General features: G+C 44.5%; 1 protein-coding gene across 1 annotated transcript in view; it reads right to left on the bottom strand.

The window, feature by feature from the left end:
• The window catches only part of dnm1a (dynamin 1a), a 112,831-nt gene that overhangs the window by 58,410 nt on the left and 30,141 nt on the right, over positions 1-24,280 (bottom strand). The window contains exons 2-10 of the mRNA XM_015367101.2: positions 23,928-24,001; positions 18,254-18,403; positions 17,331-17,534; positions 14,070-14,168; positions 9,946-10,106; positions 9,360-9,502; positions 8,758-8,893; positions 5,278-5,345; positions 1,712-1,850 (exon numbers count right to left, since the gene is read on the bottom strand). Of these exons, the coding sequence (XP_015222587.1) occupies positions 1,712-1,850; positions 5,278-5,345; positions 8,758-8,893; positions 9,360-9,502; positions 9,946-10,106; positions 14,070-14,168; positions 17,331-17,534; positions 18,254-18,403; positions 23,928-24,001 (1,174 nt within the window). The remainder of the gene's footprint in view (positions 1-1,711; positions 1,851-5,277; positions 5,346-8,757; positions 8,894-9,359; positions 9,503-9,945; positions 10,107-14,069; positions 14,169-17,330; positions 17,535-18,253; positions 18,404-23,927; positions 24,002-24,280) is intronic.

Raw genomic sequence — 24,280 nt, 5'->3', positions numbered from 1 at the left:
GAAACCTAAAAAAATGTCATTAGAGCAATTTATGTTAATCTGAAAGTGTGCACTGTTGTGTCATTTTCCACTGTCAGACACAGTCTCGTCTAAGGGCCACTGACTCCTGCAGGCGCCTGACTCCAATCTCTGAAAGTTTTTACATGCTTTTCTGTCCAGAGTTGACCCCAGTAGGTGATATGTGAGGCTCAGATGGCCTGGGGATTATTGCCATCAGGACCAATTCACAACCCCAAGGAGTGGACCAATTTAATAGGCTCTCTCAGCTCTTTAGGATCTAGGGCACACTAGCCTGCCAGAATCAGGACTGGGGACCCCCTACTCTAAGGGCTTTTGATACCCCTGCTCTTGATGAAGAACGGAGCTGGGTACCCCGACTTCAATACCTGTCCTTGAGCAGCATGCTCATTCCTGAACTGGTGGTTATGAATATGCATTTACAGACCTCAGGGAGAAACCATTTCCCTAGTTTAAAGCCCACAGTAAAATTGTCCCGAAAGGCTCTTTAAAGGCCAAGGGAAGATTTTGACAGGTTAAGAAATCGATCTTCATCATAGTTTGTGCAGCAAGTCTTTGGAAACGCACCGACCATGCACAGTCGTGCACAACACTTGTGGAGGAGCTCAAAACAGCCGCAGTGACCGTTTACATCCATTAGGTCTGGGTGTTGCATTTCTTTTGTGTATTAGTACATGCTCTTTAGACTTTTGACCGAAGTCACATTCTCCTTACATGGCAAAATCTACCACTGGGGCTCATTTGTGATTTACCTGTTAATGACCTGGCCAGATGTTGGGAAATAGTCTTCACATTTCTTTAAAATGGAGGGAATGTAAGGGTACATTGAATGGATTAAAAGCACTTGAGAGTGCATTAATGCTGAGAATAAGTATGCTAAAATCTGTATTTTGTGTCATCGGAAAGGTACTGAAGCACAAGACAGCTGGATTTTTCAGCACTGTTCTGACAGATATTTTCAAGTTCAAAACTTGAAAACTGCAGTTATGGACTCAAGGGTTTGGTTTCCTTGTTTTGTTTTTTTCCAAAGTGGGACGATCAACGTCTCCATGGCGTCGGCCAAAAAACGAAACAAAAATGTGTGGACTCTCAGCAAGAGCAGCATGCACCTCTACCCAAAAGCTTTTTTAAAAAAATACACTGATCTCATGATGCACTCACGATACAAGAAGGATAAGCGACGTACAGAGAGAACAGCTGATCAGTAGGTAGGGAACCAGATAGAAAGGCAAAGAGATAGGATGATGGAGAGATCAATACAGATGGAAAGATGACCTGATGGGCTCATCAGTCTAACCCTACACTAAGCAGCCATATCAGTTGCCTTGCTGTCTTGTGGCACTTTCCTCCACGAGCAAGATCCTGCCACCCCATCCAAACGTGTTGAGATCACAAACTTAGACAAGGCCCTGGGAGATAGGAGAATCAGAGGACACTGGAGAAGGAGAACATCACACAAAGTTGAGAGCAAATATGGCAACTGTCCGACAGAAGGACAGTACCAGACAAACCTTGTATGTGATCTAGAATTTGGGACAGCCCATCGCCAGTGAGTGAGGAACGCCCTGGAGGCTGTCCTGCAGAGGCGAGGGAATTGGGAAAGGAGACCTGGAGAATGAGCCTTCTTTTGTAAATGCAGCCATCGGTCTATCCCTAGCCTAAGATGGACGCAAAGGGCTTCATTCCTTGTTACCTTTTCGCTACACTTTCGGATGGTAGAGGTGAGTTCGCTCACTACCATATCTATACACTTCAAGCTGGGTTCCTTGAGTTTTTGGATCTGCTTTTTCACTATGGCTTCAAATGCCAAGTCAGGGGTAAAGAGTCCCGTCCTGTAGAGGGAGTTGGGCAGGAACAGGAGACAGGAAGCAGAGAGAGAGACGCACATAGCCGAGAGAGGGAGAGTGGGAGAGGGAGAGTCACCCAGAGGGAGTGGAGACCGAGAGGGCAAAGGCAGAGCCAAGGGGAAAAGAGACCAGAGAAAAAGAGAAAGACAGAGGGAGAAAGGGGGGGGGGGAGGAGAAAACAGCACAAAGGGAGGGGAAAAAAGGCAGAGTGAGACATTGGTATCTCCTTAAGCCATTCTGACTGGGGCTGGCACAGGTTTCTCCCTGTCCAGATCACAACTGCTTCCTTTTCCCAGCCGCCTCATCAGTTGTCCCTGAAATAAGAGAGGGACCTGTGCCTTCCCTTTTTTTTGTTGTTGCTATTGACAGCTAGAGACTGTGAGCTCGGCAACACGAGCCGTACACCTTCCAAGGCCACCAAAGAGCTATGGATCCGACTGGAACCTGGAACAAAGGCCTGGATGCCACAAGGTAGACCAAAGACCTGGTCTGCTGAGCAAAGAGTTTCCTGGTCCCAAGAGCTTTCAGAACAACTACCCCCCTTCTCTTGTAATGTATTAAAAATATTAAGAACTGTTCCTGAACACTGTGGTGGATGTTTCATAGGATATTGGTGAGCCCGTCGTGGGTGTACAGCTCTTGTCACAGATGTGGTGTCTGGAGACAGGCAGCTAGTCTGGCTGCTATACCAACACCAGGTATCAAACTCTCAGTGAGTCGCTCACTTTTAAAGGCCCCACCCCTACTCCAGCTCAGCCAAAGAGCTTAGCGGACATACCTAGCGTGTGGGTGTGTTTTCAGGTCAGGACGTGATCGGTGGGGGGAACGTCATTTGCCACTGGAATTTGCAGGCGGCAGAGAGACGGAAACCACATCGAAATAGTTCCAATGATTGCAGGCATGATCTGGGCACTGACCAATGAGAAATGTCTTTTTGCGCTGAGCTGAATGTGTTTGCAGGGGGGTCCGGGCTTTGCCATACCTTTGCCATGCCACCGTATCCAGACACCAGCCCCACAATGCCCCAGGGCATTCTCAGGACCCTAAGAAGCAACAGGCATGATGACGTTTGCTCTCATGCGCTCTTCTCCCCCCTCCCACCAAGGCCAAGAATGTTGGGGGGGGTGAGGACTTTTGCAGAGGGCTTTACCTTCTTCGTACACTGCCTAACGGTACTGACTAGCTCAGAAATGACCATATCCACGCATTTCTGACACGGCTCTTTAATCTTCGCGATCTGCCTTTTCACAATTGTCTCAAAGGCCATGTCCGGAGTGAAGAGGCCAGTCCTGACCAGCAGGAAGACAGCAGAACAAAGAAAGGAAGGTTCGGGCAGAGAGAAAGATGTTAATCGAACAGAAAAACAATCTGCCAAAAAACACAATATGCGAAAAAACAAACAGATTAAAACTGCAACTCCATTTTCACAATTCGGGGTTAGAGCGAATTGGCAGCGATGAGTGCGTTTCAAACCACGATGAAAGTAAAATGACCACCGTGGTGTGTAAATATTCCAATTGACATTACACAATAGACTACGTTTCCAGGTATGCGCAGCGCCATATTCTGTGATTCAGAATAAGGCAACAAAACCTCCAGTGACATGAACCAATCTTACTCTGTAGTAAACAAGCAGGGCTTGTGAGAACATCTCTTTTAATCCAAAAGCAATATTGCTCTCAGCCTCAAGATGGCTTTGCTGCTAAATCGAACATTTCTGCGGTGAAATGTCGGCTGTGCAATATGTATTTATTCGCATTACATCAGCCATTACGGGGACTACTGAGCAGGAAGGGCTGCATCACCTCACAATTCAGGCAAACCCTCGCTCTCACCCGTAGCACAACCAGCAGCTTGCGACAGCAGTGGCAGCCTTACAGGACTTTCAGAAAGTACTTTCACTATTTTGTGCTTCATTCGGAATTTGTCAAATTGTGTGATACTGTCAATGAATTTATTATGTCGACAAGATTTAGTAACCGATCTGAGAAATTGGGACTGCAGTTCCCTTTTAAATCACAACCCGGCAAGGGTCCAGGTTAGAGTTTGAATTCTTATTAAGGTTTGTGTTAGACCCACCTTTAAAGAAGTATTTTATATTTTCAAACATCAAACCTTCTGTGATTTAAAAAAAAATACATTTTCTATCCTCTCAAGTGCATCTAAAAGCCACACTTCAATGACTAGTGAACTGAGGCCCCTTCTGCTTGTAAATTCTTGTAGATGGAAAGTACTACATACAGTATGCGCAAACCATTATTATTATTAATAATAATGAGGATAATAATAATCATGTGTTTTATTATTAGAATAATATGGTGTATCTTCATGCCATCAAAACCTAATCTAAAGGAACTATTTTGAGATGTCAGGTTAGCAGAATTGTTACACAACAGAAGAATGCAAACAAAAAGTAGACAAAAGGAAATACATGTACAAGGCAGATGTGAACAAAGGGTTAGAACCTTCTTTTATTTCCCTACCTGCTACAGAGTGATTGAAGCTTTAGGAAATAGAACTTTAAATAGTTAAATGGCAGATACACAAAGGATGAAAAGAGTCTGCTCTCCCCTTATCTTTCCTTACCCAGTTATGTTCTCTGTCAGTCCTTGAATATTGAAGTTGGCTTCGGCCCAGTGCAATCAATTAAAAAAAGCCAATTCAGTCAATACATTTCTGAGTGAATGGAAGTGGGTGGCATCTGAATGGAACAGGAAGGAAAGATGTGCTTGTCTTTTCATTCATATAGGCGTGCTGCTCAATGCACAACAGTCTACCCAAAAGGGGGGCATTCTGGGTGTCAAACACAGAGGGACCACTAGGGGGAGATCTAGGGCCCGCTTTTTCCTTTTAAGAATGGAGAGTGTGACAGCCGTCCAGGTGAGACCAGGGCAAGGAGGAAGCCAGCAATATTTGAGCCCACGTTCACAGATTCTGCTTCTGACAGGCACTTTCCCTGCTCTGGATTTCTTTTTGACTGGGCTCTCAGTTACTGTACTTAACGCGGCCTCTTCTTTGAAATCATTTGTTTTTATTGAATTGAGATTGTTTAGCTCCTGAGATTTTTGCCGTTCTCAACAGATAAACACCCGTCCTTCTAAAGAACTGTTTAGCGACGTCCTTGGATACATCAAGGGTGTGCTGCAAATGTAGAGGAAAATTTCAATTCAATATCAACTGGACTGGCCACAATAGCGGTGCAAACTGCAGTAGTTTAGAGGTTTTTGTAAACAGGGCAAAAGGATCCTTAATGATCACCGAGTACCCCCGAAACTTAGGGCACAAACTTCATTGCCAGTGTTGTGGGGCCACTCAGACACCCCCTGTCGGGTGGCAGAAACGGGGAGAAGACAGACAGACAGACAGACAGACAGACTAGGAAGGAGGTGAGAAAAAGTCTGGGGTTACGTGCCTGATACCGTGGATGTTTTTGATGGCATAGCTGATCTCTCTGCGCAGCTCCTTCTCATCAAACTCCATCTGGAAAACAGCCAACAGGCAGACCGATCACCCTGCATGGCTTCACAAAGACACAGGGCTCCAGGCCGCAACCACACCAAAGCGTTCTCTTTTGCTAGTCTCCGAAAATCGTGGCTATTCTCAGGGCTGGATTTTGTCCATAGGCCCTGGGCGCTTTCACTCTGAAATGTGCGAAAAGAGGGGGAAACGCCAATTGAATTACATAGATTGACATGAGGCACCTTACACTATTCTAATGCTAAACCACGTGATTGGCGGAGAGAGTCGAGCAAACATCACTTCGATATTTCTAGGTTCTAGAATGGCTGCCAGATAGCGGATGATTATTGATTTGGAGGACCTAGAGTCGATCGCAAGCATGTTGTTTCACTTCGTTATTTTCGTAATAGTCACTAGTGTTTCTCTCCTTCGTAGGCCCCAAAACGTTCGTAGGCCCCAGGCGCTGTGCATGCAGGGCCTCATGGGAAATCGGGCACTGGCTGTTCTTTCTCCTGGATGATTCAAATATTCCGCTGCTCCCTATAGCCATGGTATAGGATACTGAATCTTGAATCTTGCGCACAGGTGTATCTACTGGGCTCATAAATCAGCTCATTATTGGCTTAACTGGACCAGTATAAGAGCTTCTCGCAGATCCTCAGGTGATTCAAAGGGATTGAGAAAACTGGGAAACATTCTGTCCCTTCAAGACCAGGAATGGGGGACATTTGCCATTACCCTTAAGGTCACAGGCTGAGCTTAGCGATGATAACCTACCGCACAGATAATTGTATCTCATCTCTCTCTGATCTTTTCTGGACTTCTCTGATGCTTAGACTCTGGGCTTCTGAACATACTGTACCAAGTGTGCAAAGGAATGTGGCAGCCAGCAGGTCTGTTAAAATGCAAGCTATCTGTGAAACTCTCTCCGGAAATAAAAAACAGATAAAACTAAATACATTTCAGATCAAGCTGAGATAATATCTGATTTCCTGGGTGTTTATCATTTCTCTAAAGGTGTCAAAAACCTTTTTAAAACCTGACATCTCACATTTTTTAATAACCCAGGGATTCAAACTACTTACAGTTGTATGCAAAAGTTTGGGCACTGTTACAAAATGTGTACCCTGGGCTGAGAGTTTTGAGAAGCCTCTACTCTCTTTGACCTTGTCTCTTTATAAATTTGTAGTTTCCTCTGTGCAGGGGACTTGGAGAACTACACGTCCCAAGATGCCTTGGGCAAATGGACTGCCCATTTCCTGTCTAAATAGTCTCAGCTGTGAGGGATTAGCTGCCTTATGCTGGTTTTAAAAGGGTGTGGCAAAGCCAACCTTTTGTCTTTTGTTTGAGAAGGACCTGGAAGTTAGTCTGGATTTTGGTGATAGTTTATTTAGGACTCTAAATTGAGTAATACTGGAGTTTGGTGTTTACATTAAGCATTCTATTTGCTTATTCTTCCTAAAAGAGGAAGCATGGTTATGTTTTTGTAAAAAGTCTTGAGGATTAAGTACTTTACTGACTTTTCACTGCTAGTACAAGGCGCTAGGGTTGTTGTTACTCAAAAACCCCTGAAAACATCAAGCAACTCTGGTCATATTGCATGTTTCACTGAAGCTCTAAATGAAAAGGAGTTAATACAACCTCTGGAGAGTACATAGCAACAAGTCCTAGAAGCTGATGTCCTAGAGGCAGTGAAAGAAACTGAAGCTGAAAAGAGGCTGGATATTTCAGCAAGACAAAGATCAAGTACTTAGAGGAATGAAAGATTAAGGTTTTGGAATGTCCTTCACAGTCCCCAGACTTGAATATTTTTGAAAATCCTGGGGGAAGACCTAAGTTTTTCCGAGCTAGAAGAGTTCTGCAAGGAAGAGTGGGGAAAAAATTCCTTAAGCAAGAATAGAAGTCTCTTAGCTGGCTTCAAGAAATCTTTGGAAGCTGTCAAAGGATTTCTGCCAAAGGAGGTGTTATGGAGCACTGCAAAGGAACAAGTAATAGGTTTATTCCATGCTGAAAAAAAGAAGAAAGAACACAACGTTTCAGCCGTGGAGCCTTCTTCAGGTGTCAGTCAGTATGGAGTACTGACTGACAGGATGCCCAAACTTTTCCACATTCACTGTTTTTAGTTTTTTGTGCATTAGAGATATGTCATGCTTTAGTTTGTACCCAGCAGATGTTGCGCTAACGTGTTTTCACTTAGAGATTCTGAGAAATATGCAATTTGACTTTTGCATACAACTGTATCTTGCCCGGTATGTAAGGAAACATCCACACTGGCCAGAAGACCTCGAGGCAAAACCATTCTGCCTACCTGCACGGCAGAGTGGAATTGTGGGATATTCACGATTACTACCAAAACAGACGATGTGGCTGCCGATATACCAAGCCTGTTTGGGTTTCTTTCCAAAACCAAAGTGGAATGGTTTTGTCATAAAGCTTTTCATGAGCACCGTAGGGGATGCAATCCGGAGCTGTTAGTCATTTGTAGCTATTAAATTAAAGCAGACGGCTTCAAGTCTTCCACATGTGTGGTACCAAAGCAGGAATTTAGCTCATGGTTTGCCAATAAGATGGCCTTTAGTATTCAAATGCACTGTAGTAAGGCATTGTGGTATTAAAAGGAGAGTAAAACTACAGAGTGGCTTTATATCAGAGCCTGCTTTGCACCTGTTTTCATTATAAAAGCTGTTTAAACTAGCTCTGACCAGCTTTCTGTGCTGTACTCATACAGATTTCGCCTTTGGTTAGTTGTTGCTCTCACATTATTTTTTTTCCATTTTGGACTTCCAGAAAGCTGTGTCAGGCAGGATCGTGCCAGAAGAGATCTGAGTCACATACAGCCCCGGCACTACAGTCATGAAATTGCTAATGGCTGTGCCATTTCCCTGCAGAGCACCTGACTCCATTACCCAGAAATCCGCAAATGACACGAGACAAAATACAGCCATTGTGGATTGTGCTCTTAAAAAAAAAAACCCCAACAAATCTCAGGTTCAAAGCACAATTCACAGCGTTTCATGTGTTCTGTAACCCCCGAATCATTTTCACTGATTCATGCAGGAAGTATCCCACCATTGTCCTCTGAATCCAAGCCGTTTTTGTCAGTGGTTTGATAGTCAGCTCAGGTCACCCTCGTGGTTATTACCACGAAGAGATGCTTAGAAGTGGTCACTGCATATGCAGCAGAGCTATAGAAAATACTTCCACACGTGGCACAGTGCCTCTTCCTGCTAATGTCATCCCTGCTTGTCTTTCGGCACCGTCACATGCTGACACAACAGGTGTCTGTTTAAAATGCACTCAGGCCAGGTCTGGGAAGACCCTAGATAATGTTCCTGCTCTCTGCTTCGTGTTTTTGTTGACATTCCTGCTGGCCGCAGAGAATTCCGGCTAAACGGTACGTTAAACTCCGGGCCCCCCCTGGGGGGGGTCGCACCTTGACCAGCTCGAAGGGGAAGCGCTCGTGGAAGATGCGATTGATCCTGGCTCCTCCCGACAGCTCGTACGTGTCGATCTGGTCCCCGGATCCCTCGATCCTCTTCTCGAAGTCCACTGCGAACTGCTGCACCATCCTGCGGGGAGGGAGAAGGACATACGGTCATTACCGTCCCCAGACGCGTGCTGTGGCACCGCGAACCAGGGCTGCGGACCCGCACAAAAAGTCCGTGACCCATGGGTGGGGCCCGCGGCCCTGTGATTTCTGCGCTCAGAAATGACTGTAGTGTACCGCAGTGTAGAAATTACCGCACTGCGGTTACCGCATCTAAATCGAGTCACCGCAGTCGTTAGCTCCTTGTCTCATCAGTCGGAGACAAAATGTCTTCTTTGGGGAAGAGCCATTGCACCTTTTGCCTTTCTAACCCGTAACATTTCACTTCCTGCTTGCGGGAGCAGGCGTTGGCATCTGTACTCTCGGGTCCGTTTGAAAGATGTTGCTCCAGGGGGGGCGAAAAACCGTTCTTCATTCAGTAACGCTCTCTTTGCCCCTGCTCTTACCCCGGTGAGGCTGTGGGAGCGGCGGACGGGGCTCGGACTCACTGTAGCAGGGCCTTGGTTTTGCGAGACGGGTCGTCCGGCCGGAAGTTCTTGTACTCTTCCACCTCCTTCTCGATGGACAGGAGCTGGCTCTGCAGCTTGTTCCGGAGACCAGGCAAGGTGTCCCGGATGTGATTGGTCAGTTGCTGGGGGGAGGGGGTAAAGTGCAGAAGTCTCATGAATACCCCTGCTCTTGCGACGCACAGAGCCACCATTTCTACAGGCCTCGAAGGCAAACTGTTTTTCCAAAGCAAGGAACCTCCCTCACAGGCGCGAATGCGGCAGTGACCAATGATGCCTTTTTTGCATGTGATGCATTTACATCTAGCTGTGAATGTTCATACAAACCTCCTGAGTGGTGGTGGAGGGGATTCCCATTACCCGTAAAGCGCCTTGAGTGGCGTGTCCAGAAAAAGTGCTATAGAAGTGTAAGGAGTTATTATAATTATTAAAAGCAGATTGAAAAATTATGAAAACCTACAGTTACACTAAAATGTTTGCTTCTGTTATTTGTAAAATCGGGAATTAAATCAACAAAATATCATTGGAGTGAAACCGAATTCCGAAGCTCCGTACTGATGCAGCTCACCTGGTTGAGCACTTTCTGCAAGTAAGGGGTGCCCATGCGGTCTGCCATGTGTCTGTACCCAGGGTGAGAGAGGAAGAACTTCCTCTCGGCTGCCAGTGCTGCCTGGATATCCTTCTTCCCATCGATGTCCTTTTGGCTGCGGTTAACCACCCCAATGTACCCTGGGAAGAAAAGAGCTCCCTTTTATAAGCAGTGATGCCAAGTCCTTCCTGAAACATGATCCTTACCACCCTCAAGAATGAAAGCTCGTCGTCACAGCACAGGATCTGTGAAGATAAACCTGGTCTGCAGGGAAGGGCCACTACGCATTGGCAGATGTTGCTTGTGTCTCAACTCATCTCGCACCTACCCATGAACCTCGTGACCGCACACGGGGGAGAAAGAAAGTTTTGGCCACTTCCTTTGACCTGCCCCAACTTTGAACCCCTCCTGTCTTTCAACACGTCTTTCAACACGCCGTTGCAGAGACTGAGAGCTGATTGGAAGAGAGGTGTACCCCTCACCAAGTCCACCTCCCCGGAGGCTGCAGGGGTCACTCTCTCCCTGAGAGCCGAGAGAGCCCTGGTCACCACATCTCGCCCCGCTCCTTGGTGGAGCTCAGAACCCCGACTCCAAAACCAACTGACAAGAGTCAGTTTAAAAAGACGTCAATGTCTCATTAAAGTCCCGGATGGACAAGAATGTTTGTTTTTTTTTCCTCGCTTTAAGAAGGAGTTAATGAAGAGCTGCCTTCGCTGTCTCTAGACCGAGAGCTCCAAGTTTTGGGAACGAAATAATGCTCCCTGGGAAGGCAAAGGGAGAGCATGCAGGAGAGCATCACAGAGCTCGCTTCAGGATATCCGAGCCATCAGAGGGGATGGTGTCAGAGAGGCGAGCTGTCCTAATGGAGCCTTAATAGTGAACGGAGACATTCAGTTGTTTGAGTTCCAGGAAGCTAGTGAATGTAGTACTTATCTAGGAGTTATAGATTGTGCAGCATGTTAATGCTCTGGTCGCCAAAGTCTTGGACCAGCCAAAGCTTAGAAACAGTGCATTCAGCACGACAGTAATCCAGGCTGGAGCTACACAGTGAGATGGAACACAGCAGGTTTCAGGACATTACAGCAGAGCAGAATGAGGCGAGCAGACTCTGTGCCTGATGGCACACACAGTGCATGGAAAACATCTAAGGAGAGAATGTGAATTCAGAAATTAAACAGGAAGGAGAATATGTCTTTTCCAGGAGGGCTGGCCACTACACAACACCCCGGTTTTGCTCGAAAATCTTTTACATTAAGCGAACAGTCTTTTTTTTTTTTTTTAAAGAAGACGGCATTTTACCCTTTAAGATAAACATGCCCTTCGTTTCAACTCCAAAACACACACAAAGGAAATTTGAAATTACAGAGCCAACATGACTACAGTAGTTCGGATTTTCTGGAAAGTAAAAATTCTATCTATATGGAAAAAAAAAAGATGGCAAAATGTCTGCAGACCGATGACAGAGCATGTCTAGGCTTCAACCCAAATCTGGATTCAATGGAAAAAAAAGCAAAGAAAACAAGCATGTCAGCAGTTTCATTACAAGACTCCCCGCAAATAAATTTATTGTGAAGATCAGCAACATATTCGGCCAACCAGCAGTGGGTTGTGGGGGCGGTAGGGAGGGTGGAGCTTTTTTCCAGACATGTCAGACAAAATCCCAAAGCTGGAATCTGTTTTTTTTTTTCCTTTTCGGAAGAGGGAGAGCCCCAGAGAATCCCACCGCGAGCCCTGTCCCAGTTTGACCAGCAGGGGGAGACAAATCAAGCCAAAGAGGCCAAACAAAAACGGGAGTGGATTTCCAGGAAGAAACTGAGACCTGGTTTACCTGGTAGACTGGACTGGGCCTCAGGCTTGATTTACTTTATTTTAAACAGGATGGGACTGGGCTGGCCTGACGATTTATTTCAGCAACCACAAAAAAATCGCAAGGTGCTTCGCAATAAGGTGTTGCCACCTGGCACTGCAATCCCAGAATTCTCTCGCCCAGGTCTACAGCTACCAAACGTCACATCAGTAGTAGTGGAACAGAAGAATCGTCCCAGTTGTTAACACAAATTTGCAATTTCAGGCTGAGGAAAATGCTGGGGCTCTGCACAGCTGTAAAAACCAATTAATCAATCACCAGCTGGCACTAAAACGGAAGCAGTTTCTAGCATTTTGTTTGTTTTCTGATTAGTTTGTTTTGTTCCTAGCAGTACTATAGCTCAATAGTTATGTTGGAGAATCAGGGAGCTTTTGTGTCATAGTTATTGACATTGGAAGCTATAAGCTAACTGAAGAATGATGCTTGAACAAAACACCTTTCCGGAAAGTTCACCGTTCAAGTCGTAATGCAACGTAATGCAAATAGGAACTTGATATCGGCTCACACCGAAGTGGCGCTTGTTTTTCAAGGCTTATAAAATGTGCTCCCACCGTCAAGTCATCAGTGTAAACGAGAAAGGGTTTTCACCCTGCCTTCTCTGATGATGATTTTATAATGGTAGGTGCAAAAAAAACGTCAACGCAGTAATTTCTCATCTTTGGCACCACACAGTCGTTTCACCACACAGATTAACGACTCAGCACATCTGCTCCAAGAAATCTGTGCTGATGGGCCACACTTTTTGTGTGACGGCGTAAACAGAATAGTAAAACAAACTATATATATAAATCGAGAATTCTGTGAGTGAAATCATTTTAGAGCTCCTTGAATGCATGGATGGAAAATACACTGTAGAGCCCCGTAAGCAGAAGAAATAGCAGCCTGTACTGGTGTGGCCTGACTAAAGTCCAGCAGGACTCCCTCAAGCTTACAGAAGTACAGGATGTCATGGCTAAGTCTGGTAGGATGATTTCATTAACCGCTTGTGAGACTGATCTAATGACGATGCAAGAACTCCACCAGCTCTGCAGTCGAGGAGATTGCTGTCGGACACGATATTGTGTTGGAAAACGAAGCAGGCAGGGTGAGATCACTCTGCATGACGGATTCTGACTCGGGTGTGAATTGCATCCCACACTGCCCCTCTACCATCTGACCCATATCTTTCAGGAACACATTTCTGTGCAGATCACTCCCTTTAAAGGTGATTAATCTGTCAGGACAGGAAGGAATTCATTCCATTTTGACTTCTGTGGCCAAGGAATTCGAGTCGATTCATTTTTATATAGCGCCTTTCACAACAAGGTGGCCCCCAAGTTGCTTAACAAAGCAAGTGACCATACATGGGTGTGAAGGTAATTCATACCTGTTGCAAGACATACTTGCACTGTGCTGACATGTGCAAAACCAGAACAAGGATAAGCAGGGACGTCTTGCAAAAAAAGATTTTTTGGGTGGACATTAAAAAGATGTCACCTTCTAGCATTCACCCAAGTGCTTGGCTGCTTAAACCCATCCGTCATGGCAAATTGCAGTAAAATGGCAGGATTCATTACTGCCTTGCCAATTAGAGTTGGCAGATACACAGCAAGCCAAATGACACTGGCACACTGTTGCAGTTGTTGCAAAGCAGTTATCAATACAGTACAGTACATTGTGTACAGTACCAATAGCGCCAAAGTCTTTTTCCACACACTGAAACACCGCCTAAGTGTTCATCCCCCTCAAGAGCATACAGTACTTTGTGTTTCCATTGGCTCTCAGGATGTTAAACCATTCAGCTACATTTGACATAAATATTGAAACATGCAAAGATGAAATGCTCTGTTCTTCTAATATTTCCCCTTGATGGTAATAATCAAATCAATACAAGATGGCCAGCTAGGATTAAACTTGTTATAGCACATGAACAGCAGATCATTTCTCAGTGTTTTTGATTTAATTTTTGGTTAGTCTTCCAAATCATCTAGGCCTTTCTTTCCTTCACTTTTACACCATGTAAGATGAGAATGTACCCAGATCTAAGCTCACAAGCTTCATGCAGGCTGAGTTATTATAGGCCAGTCTCTTTGAATGAGAAATGAATGGGTTTGAGTCGGTAACAGAGAGCTCAGAGGTCACGGCCGGAGATCCTGAAAGAGGCAGGGGCAGCACACCAGTGTTGTAAGCATCTCTAGGGGAGGAGGCAGGGAGAAAGAGGCCGACTCCTGAGAGAGGGAGAGAGTTTGTGACATACCTCTGCGAAGTGGCAGCAGCTTGTTCTCTAGGATATCCCTGGCATCCGTGCCCTCGTCCATCAGATCCAGTTTGGTGATTACCCCGATGGTACGCTGACCTGCACACACACACACACACACAAACACAGCTCAGACTTGCACCTCATTTTCCTTGTTTTTTTTTTTACCCTTTGAAAAATGGCCACTTTCTGTACTCAACTGTTTTGCAGCCAAAAGCTGTATCACCCTGCAACTCACAGCTGGCAGCCCCACTGAGGCCCAGCTGGTGTGAGCCTGGTCAGTCCCTGGATGGGAGACCTCCTGGGAAAGACTAAGGTTCCGTCTGGAAGAGGTGTTAGCGGGGCCAGCAGGGGGCGCTCACCTTGCAGTCCGTGAGGGTCCTAATACCCCAGTATAGTAAGGCTGACACAAAATCCCAAAGCATCCTTCGGATGAGATGTAAAACTGAGGTTCTGACTCTCTGTGGTCATTAAAACTCCCAGGGTGTTTCTCGAAAAAGAGTAGGGGTGTTACTCTGGCGTCCTGGCCAAATTTCCCCCTGGCCTTTACCAATCATGGCCTCCTAATAATCCCCACCTATGAACTGGCTTCATCACTCTGCTCTCCTCCCCAGAGCTGGTGTGTGGGGAGTGTACTGGTGCACCTTAGCTGCTGTCACATCATCCAGGTGGGGCTACACACTGGTGATGGTGGATTGGAGTCCCCATTACCTGTAAATGGCTTTGAGTGGAGTGTCCAGAAAAGAGCTATAGAAGTGTAAGCAATTATTATCATGTCTAGAATTCAAAACCTTGGTGGGTAAATCTGAAGCTGTTTTGTTACTAAAGCTCAAACTTTACCAACTAAAAAAAGACCTGCATGACTGAAAACAGTATTTTTTTAATTATACTCATTACACTTACATTTATTGCTCATTCCTATAGGTCCATGGTGTGGTGTTACTTGTAAACACACTACCAACAACAGCGGTCTGTTATTAAACAGTTCATGGTAATTAGGATGGCTTGCAGATTTTAAATGACATATCAATTGAGTTATTTTGAGCAAATCTGTTAATCTGTTTTCTAACCAGTTTCTTCAATTCAGAATCACAGGGAGTCTATCCTTCAAGCAATGGGCGCAAGGCAGGGTACATCCTGGACAGGACGCCAGTCCATCACAGGGCACCCAGACACAAACCTTCATTCCTGTGGCAATTTTCCCAGAAGCCAGTTAACCCCAAACTCTTCCAGGCCCTTTTAGCCAATGTCCACCTGGAATTTCCTCCCCTTAAACATTGTGTTATATCTCTGCAGCAGAACATAGCAGGAGCCTGGTTGAGGTCTTAAATTGAAGCTAACCCCCTTGGCTTTGAGTGTGAGCAAATTCCTTATTTCTTATTTCTTAATGTGTCCACTCAGCAGACCAATTTATGACAAAACAAACCAACAAAAAACAGCAGGCGGAATTTTTGGGGGGGGTCTTCAGAGGTCAGAATGCTTGTAGGTTTCTACTAGCTTGGATAAAACGTTGGGACAAATCGATCAATTTGAAAAGAAATTCTGCATAATGTTTTGTGAAGACTGGACCAGGAATGAAATTTCTTGCATCCCAAAATAAATTCTAAAAAATATTGAAAGCAATAACAGTAAAAGCCATTGCAATTGCTATAAAAACCTTTAGACACTGCTAGAAAGCCTTTTTCTGCTGTTAGACATTGAAAAGAAAACTCAGAGTTGCCTTCTGGTGTGAAAAAAAGGGGCACTGATAAGAAACTGATTACCCCATCTGAGTCAATGACTGACAGCTAGAAGGCAGGCGGAATGCAGCCTGAGGCCTCTAGAGGAAGTCTCACCCCCTAAGGGCTCCGAATGGCTGAAAATACAATGAATGACAGCGTTTTTTACCAATCAGATCACCTTATTTCTGGCGGTCCTGTTTCAAATATCTCTTCCAAAGCCAATAACGTTCAGTTTCCTCCAGGTCTGGAGGTGGGTTAGTCTAGCCTCTGTGGATATATAACGTGCTTCAGAATAAGGTAAAAACATGGGATATATTCTTTTTTTCTGGTTTTTGCTTTTGCGGTTACGTTTTGCTGACTTTTTGATTACCTTATCGATGCACTTTGAAAGTTTGGAAGTGCATCATCAGATAAAAAGTGTGATTGATTGCCTTGGTGTTTTCGGTTCTGAAAATGGTTTTGTAAAACTCCGGTTGTCCTTTTTTTGATTGATAACAGGTTTTGTAAAGGTTTTGTTGGTAAAAAATGATTAAATATGACGCAGGTCTCAAAAGTAAATATGGACTTACGCAATCATATTTTGCTTAAATTACCTTGGTGTTTTTTGGTTCTGAAAACTGTTTTGTGAAGCTCCAGTTGTCCCTTCTTTCGATTGATAAAAGGTTTTCTGTAAAGGTTTTGTGGTTTTGTTGATGTAACACGATGAAGTAAGATGCGCCTCTTAAGTAAATATTTATTTAACCCGTGGTCGCAGGCGACTGCGAGGATTAAGAGGTCAACCTACCTATGTCTTTGGAGAATTGAACCCGCAGCCCCAGAGCTGAGAGGCAGCAGTGCTAACCACTGCAAAGTTTGTGCTGGGGCACGTGTCTCTATCCATTTACTTCATTTACCGACTCAGGATCCCAGATATAATATATCCTGGGTTGTAAAACGATTGGTGTTTGATAAAAACAGAATCATCATTCATTTTTGGTAAGATTGACAAATTGGAATAGATTTTTTTCCAAAGCGTCTCATAGAAATGTCCCGTTAATAAGATGGTAATGCGGTCCTGCAGTCCTCAGCAGTGCTGGAATCATGGAAGGAGACCTACACCTACACACCGGAACCTTTCTCTAATGGTTATTCAGCTTGAGTATGGGTTCCCACTAATCTGTACCAGGAGCTGGAACTGAAGGCTAGCAACATTACCTGCCATTCAGTCCTGTCCTTCTAACAGTTTCTAACCCTTCATGATGAAAAAGCAGTCAATTATGTGCCTGGTCAATTCAGTTTATGTCATGTCACGTCATTTGCCAAACCGCTTTATATCATATGGTGTCGTGGGAAGCCGGAGCCTACCCGGCAATCAACGAGCGCAAGGCAGGGTACACCATCGCAGGGCAAGTGCAAGCCAATCATTCATGGGGACAATTTGGAGGCCACGGTATCTTCAATGACCAATCCAGTTTAATATTTCAATATTGCTTTCATTTTGTGACTTCAGTTGTTTGTTTCTGCAGCCTGTTCTTACTCGGAGTCTCACGTGCCCTCCTACCTTGTGGGTCGACTTCTTTGGCAATCTTGAGCGCGTCCGAGTTGGCGAGGTCAGAGTTGGCCGGGGACACAGCCAGGAGGAGGCAGTTCTCCTTGGTGACGAACTGCATGATCATTTCTCGGATCTGGTGCTCGATGTCAGGGGGCTGGTCGCCCACGGGCACCTTGGTCATTCCGGGCAAGTCCACCAGGGTGAGGTTCAACACTGCGACGAGACATATAACCCAATGAAGAAGACAAACACTGCGCTTTGATGGTTTCTTTGAAGAAAACTATGCAGGGGAAGACAGATATCTGCTTTCTTATTTGTGTAATGTAGAACTGTGAATTCCTTCTAACCTTTCTACGCCCACCAATCTGAAATATCCAACTGATATTCAGTAACAAACCTTCAGAACATCCAGAGATGAAGACAACTCCATGGAAGTAGCACTATGATGCTGTCTGCCCCTTTTCACACTGTGAATGACCAGCAGAGCTTAACGCTGGGAAGAGGACTAATCCAACACCACTGATAGCACCACAGGCTCACAAGTGTCCAAATGGCAGCTAGGGACACTCTGATGAGCAGCAAATCCAGCCAACTGCAGCCAATCATGATTACAGTTAGGGAGTAACTTGTCCAAGAAAGAAGCTTTAAATCTTATGGTACATCCTGCTTCACTGGATGAGCCACAATGTTTCTTTTAGAAAATATATCAATGAGTTTTCATATTTGTCCCCCAAGTTGTAGAATGAAAGACAGACATGGATTTGCACCTAAACTGCTCGTCTTGTGGATGTGCCAGCCTTGTCACTTGACAATGCTCCTGCAAGAACAGTTCCCGAGAGTCTGCAGGAGAAACCCCAGTGGGGATAGTGGAGTGCTGCTCAGGGGTCTCCCCAGCACTTGTTGGCCTCCTCCCTGCCTTGCTAGGCCCGTACCGTGAGGAGAAGAGACCCGCAGGTTGATGGGGATAGGAGAGATGCCCTTGTTGATCCCCGTGACTCGGTCCGTCTCGGACTCGATCTCCTGTCGCACCTCATCGAAGTCGGTGAACTTCTTCCCCTTGCAGTGCAGGAACTCGGCATATTCTATGAGGGGGAGAAGAGATGAGAGATCAGGCAACAGCAGGTCTGGATTTTTCAGTAACCCAATCTTACTGCCAAACTACCATGATAAGAGGAGAAACGAATGCAAAGCACAGGCAATGAGATCGAATGGACAGAGGTCTCCAACGCTAATATTAGAAAGCCACAAAATCCCAGGTTTTGAACATCACCCGAAATCACTTTAGACTTGGAACAAAGGGCCTTTAACTGAAGCTAAAGAGGTAGATTGGTCATTTAAACAAGGATATCCTGATGGTAATACTGTTACCCTTCATTTATTAACAAAGGACGTAGCTGGGAGAAGCTAACAGGGTCTGAATACTAGAAACAATGAATAACCCCTATAAAAAAAGATATGTAGGTACTGTAGTTCACCTTTTTATAAAGATATTAGACATTTTATGCAAGCAATCCAAGTGAATGACCTTGCCTCGAGGTTACAACAGCTATGCCCTTCTTGGGATTTAAAACCACAATCCTCTACTTTATGAATCCAGGACTGTAACCACACTGCTGGAATATTAGCCTTATAAGCCAGTAGTGTTGTCAGTAGCTGCAGTTTTTTATATATACTATTTTTTTATAGTTTGACTGGTGTAATTTATTTCAGTAATTTTCTTATTTAATGTTTAGCCATCATCCTGGGACACCTTTTGTGACAGGTGTATAAATGCCTTTCATCTTCATTATCATTAATGTTATTGCTGTTTCTCCTGGCCTCAGAGTCTAGGCTTAACTGTTGCTGGGCTGCTTTACGTGTCCTGTTTCTCTTAACAAAGTTTCAAACCAGGGTTCCTTGAGCACTGGCTTAAATGCAGGGCAAGATCTTCGTTAAACCCGACAGGTGTCGGCAAAGAAGCTGCTGTAGGACTGATAACTAACACCAACACAAGCAAGAGATTTCAACAGGAAATGAGTGAAGCCTAGCCAATCCAGTGAACCTACTAGGAAGATTAGGTGGGTGAATCTGTGGACTCCAGACTTTGTCTTTTCGTGAGGTTACTGAATCAACCCTTATTGCTCCCCGATGGATCATCTCCTCAGGGTTTTGTGGTGTTTGTGTTTGTCCCTGGGTCTTGTCCATCATTTCTGCGGTACCTCAGTGCTATAGTTACACAGCCCACATCTACTGCAGAGGAGTTCCCTATACCATAAAGCTAACCTCCCAGCTTGACACGATTGGAGATCTAAGAGGCACCATACCTGGATTGGAGTTCAATGACATTTGACATTCTAAAACTATTCAAATAGCTTTTTTTCACCCCCCTGTTCATTAATATGTTACCTCTCAATTGCCCTTAAGTTATCATCCATTGAACTCAATCACTGGGTTATCATCTTCTGACCCTGTGAGAGAACAGTTTGAACAGGAGTTTGGAGGGGGAATTCTCACCACGACAAACGGTGGAATGCAGCCTAGAACGTTTTGTCATTCTTGTGGTTTTGAACAGGGAAGACTGTGAGGGGACTATTAGGGAAAGCCGTTGACAAAGTCAACCCAGTGCTCAGAATCAACAGTGAAACATGAAGCCAACCGCACCAGTGAACATTATGATGAAGTGTATTTAAAACTGAGAACTTCTTTATACAAAAAGGCTTGTGGGAATATAGACCTAGCTACCCAGCTATGTTATTGAAGCCATTACCCTGGCTTCTATCATTAAACAGCAGGGTGGGGTCATCCAAGCAGAACAGGAAGCCCTTCTTTACACAAGGAGTAGCGGGAGTGTGGAACAAGCTGCCCAGCCATGTTCTCGAAGCTTTGACCCTGGATGAGATTCTAACTACTAGATGAATTAGACGATTCAATCTTCTCCATTTAACAGGAGGAAACTTCAACTGGAGCCTTTTTTTTCCCCAGAACCGTCAATCATGTCCGATCACTGTCCACCTGATCTGCACAGCCTTCTTGTCCACTTGATCCTGCTCTCTGCATCACCTGCAAATACTGTACAGGTCCACTTGCATGAATACACACAGCTCCACTGGCCATTTCAAAATCACCTAAAGGGCATCATGTCTGTCCGCCCATCTCCCTTACTGCAGAAAGGACCTAGGCAGTTCCACTGCTGAAAGAGGAAAGTGACCAGCCAGCCATTTCAGGGAAAATATGTCAGAGTATGGATGAAAGACCTCTTCCTGATCGAAGTGGATACAGTAATTCCCCACTGGGAATTTCTCATCCATGACGACACTGACCTTTCTGTCTGGGTCAATCATCGATCAAATGGATACCAGGACAGAAATTAACCTTACCTCGTTGAATCTCTCTTCAAACTATCGATCACGTCTTTTCACATTTCCTTCGGAATTTGTCTCCCAAAGAAGTCTCCCACTTCTTTGGCGACTCGTTCATTATCTTGTCCTCCTTACCTTTCCCTATCCCTGATATTGTACATTATTCCTGCTCTCTCACTCTCATTCCCACACACATGGATAAGGCTCCACGGATGACAGCTCTTGCAAAATGTAGAACAGCAAGTGTTACCCTACTGCTATATATATTAAAAATATGGCATGTATCTGCAACGTCCTTTTTTTTCTTTTTCCTTTCTGCTTTTCAGCTCGCAATTAACCTCCCTTTGTTTCTCATGTTCTTGTTCATTCTCACATTTTTTAAAATGAGCAGTTTCTCTAAGGGAGCAGTGACTCACAGAAAGAAGATGTGAAGCTGGTTGCTTAATCCTTATCCTATTTTTGGCTGTACCATTTCCACAATCGCCTGATTCTGCATCCCAAATGCCTGATGTTGTTCCCTGCTGTCTCATCACTGTAGCTGTTCGAGGAAGGTATCTTTGGGAAAGTGGACTTAGTTTAGAAACACAGACAACCTGGTGACAGAGTTGATTACAAGTGTCAACCCAGGCAGAGAGGGCAGCTTTTAAAAACAACCAAAAACAATCCCCAAGTGTACAGTAATCTGACCAGAGAAGAGAGTCCTCTGAACACAGGCTTGTAGCAGACGTGGAGCTCAACAAAAACAAAATTGACTAAGCACTGTGCAGCCCTTTACTTTTTAATGCAACCTGTATGGCACAAATAACATACTGAATGTTGTAAACAGGGCTCAGTGCTGTTTTCCAATAACATCTTTGTAAAATGACATTTTACAGAGCATTCAGTGCTGTAATGCAAAAGTTGCTTTTGTTCTCAGAGAGCCAATAAAAAACTCTAACTCATAGCCTTCATGTGTTATTGGCATCATATGCTATACCTGTTTTTCTGACTAAACCTTTGTAAGTTATTTAAATATCACTTAAAACCTTATTTCTAGTATTTGGAATAAAGCGCTGCCATATTCTCAAGAGTCTTGAGGAAGCAATTCCAGACCTATGTTCCTTGGAAAGCCCCCCCAAAAAATTCCATGGTATCACCAGTCACACCATTTTAAAATATCCCTCAACAGCAGCTTGCTGTTGGTCTCTTCTTTCTACCCTATAGGAAGGCACTGTCCTCCCCAGGTTTTGAATTTGGTGACCAGTGGGTCACATTTCAAAAAAATCCAGGCCTTTTCAAAATAGATAAAAATCATTTTTTTGTGATTTCTATAGATTTAATTATTCATAAGAATAAAAAAAACTATTTGTATAGTGTTTTTAATCTCAAAGGACCTTAAAGCACATAGAAGGAGACCCTCTTTATCCTCCCCTGAAGAGCAAATCCCTCCTGAGGGAGGTGTATCGTCTTTTCTGTGCCCGCAGCACCTTACACAAACACACAAATTAGAGAAGTGAGACATTTCTTCACTCCTAGCTGAAATAAAAGGGAACTTCAGATTGTTCTTCAGGTAGGGTGATTGATCTTCAGGTAGGGTGAGTGTTCAAGGCCAAAATGGAAATTTAGCCAGACCAGACTGGGGCAGTGGTCAAGATTTTCTGGCTTAGACCCAGAAGGCCGTGGGTTCAAGTCCCAGCTGAGATGCTTATGTTGTGCCCTTAACTAAGGCAGGGTGCTTGAACTGTTCCGATATATCTACATGTATAAATGGGTGGAAAGTTGTCACTTTGGATAAAGGAATAAGCCACATAAATGAATAAGTTGTAGAGTAAGTCTTTGAAATTGTAGTCTAAATAAAGCACCACCTGCCCACCAATACTGCACACAGCAGTGACCTGATTTTTTGGACTGACCACTGCTGAGCCCCATGAATGGGATGAGACCTGGGAATGGAGCTGTAGTTTAGCGACAGAATCCAAAAGATATCTGGAATATTTCAATTGTAGGCTGCATTTGATAACTCCACACACACACTTCTTAGAAACCTATACTTATTCCTTACTGATTTTTACTTGAGGGTTGAAACCTGCTTTTGATCTCTGGAGTTCATTCCCCTTCGAAGTATTTTGTTCATTTTTCGAGATGACGGTTGATGAGTTTTCATGCACAAGTTTGTCATCAAATCATTAATTGTGCTTAAGTCAATCCTTAGAACACTGGGGCTTTTTTACACTCAAGTAAAATAAGGTCAACTATGTAGTAAATAAGTTTATACTGTAATATGTGGTCTATTTTTTTTTCTCAATCTGGTTGGATCTCTGCTAAGTTGGTTTCCATTGAGCATTGGATATTACACTAGATGGCAGTGTTGATAGGAGCAAACACTTTAAGAAAGCCCTTGTTTTTTTTCCTAAAGAAAATATTTACTTTATTGGAGAAGTAGGTTGCTCTCTCAGCACCAGTGCCAGCTGTTATAACTGAGGCGGCACATTCGTTGTCGCATGAGAATCGCTCAGAGTTATGTGCTGCCCTGTTAGATAGCAGCGTGAATCTATTTCCATTTCCATCAGATGCCTGTCAGGGGGGCTGATCTGCTTCTGTTGAGCCCCAGGCAGAAAGAAATGTAAATGCAAGAGCCATGACACTCCCAAACCTGTGGGCTAAATGAGTCTCATTCGTTTCCATCTCACGATTTTTGACATCATGAAACAATACTCCAAAGTATAAATGCTGTATATCTAAATGTATATAAGACTGGTCTTTATGGTTTATAATCTTAGTTTCAATTCTTATCAACTTTAGATGCTTTTTCAGTACCTACTATAATATGAAGGCACTGCAGAACTCTGATCCACCTAACATTACAGTGATCTGTAATACAAGGTGTTTTGTAAATTGTTTGGGATAACTTGTGATTCACCATTGATTGCTTACGCGTGCAAAAAGTAATCTGACATTAATATTTAGGGGCAAAAAAAAAACAAAGCAGGCATCAGGGTCTCAATTACTGAATGAAAGACCAGCAGGTGTTGGAATCACCAGGAGGTGGAAGTGCTGGTCAGGTTAAATCAGTTCCCTCTGCATCCAGAACAGCACATCGTTTTTTTTTGTGTGTGGTTCTCCTCCATGCTAGGACAACAGCAAAACTTTGGCTACGTTGGCTTAAGATTTGTCAAGTGGAAAAAGAGGCAGTGTTTCTCCGGCCGAGGGTGGGCACCTTACACGGCAGTGGGACCTGCCGTGTGCAAGCTGGTTAGGAGATCAGAGACAAAAACAGCTCGGCCGTTACCTGTGGGACAGTTAATGAGCTGGAGCACAAGGGGGCGCCGGGTGACGATCCCAGATCCTCGTGGCAGGAAGTCCCTGTAAGAAGCACAGGAAGAACATCATCAGATCCTTCCCAGAGGCACACAGCCCTCCAGCGGGACACTGCTGGCCAGACCTCCTGACCGGCTTCCTCACAGTCTGACCAGGCGGTGTTTCCAGAAGACCGTTTTGACTGGTAAACGGTGTTTAGCGCGGCCCGTCCTTTGAGCAGAGCAAATCGGAGAAGCCAAGCAAATGCGTCTGCTAAAACAAGCGATCACACCGTGAAACCACCTGTGCCCTTTGAAGAATGGTCAATCTACTCTACTTTTAAGA

Source organism: Lepisosteus oculatus, chromosome 24, assembly GCF_040954835.1.
Source record: "Lepisosteus oculatus isolate fLepOcu1 chromosome 24, fLepOcu1.hap2, whole genome shotgun sequence".
NCBI lineage: Eukaryota > Metazoa > Chordata > Actinopteri > Semionotiformes > Lepisosteidae > Lepisosteus > Lepisosteus oculatus.
This window is presented reverse-complemented; position numbering and strand designations above follow the sequence as displayed.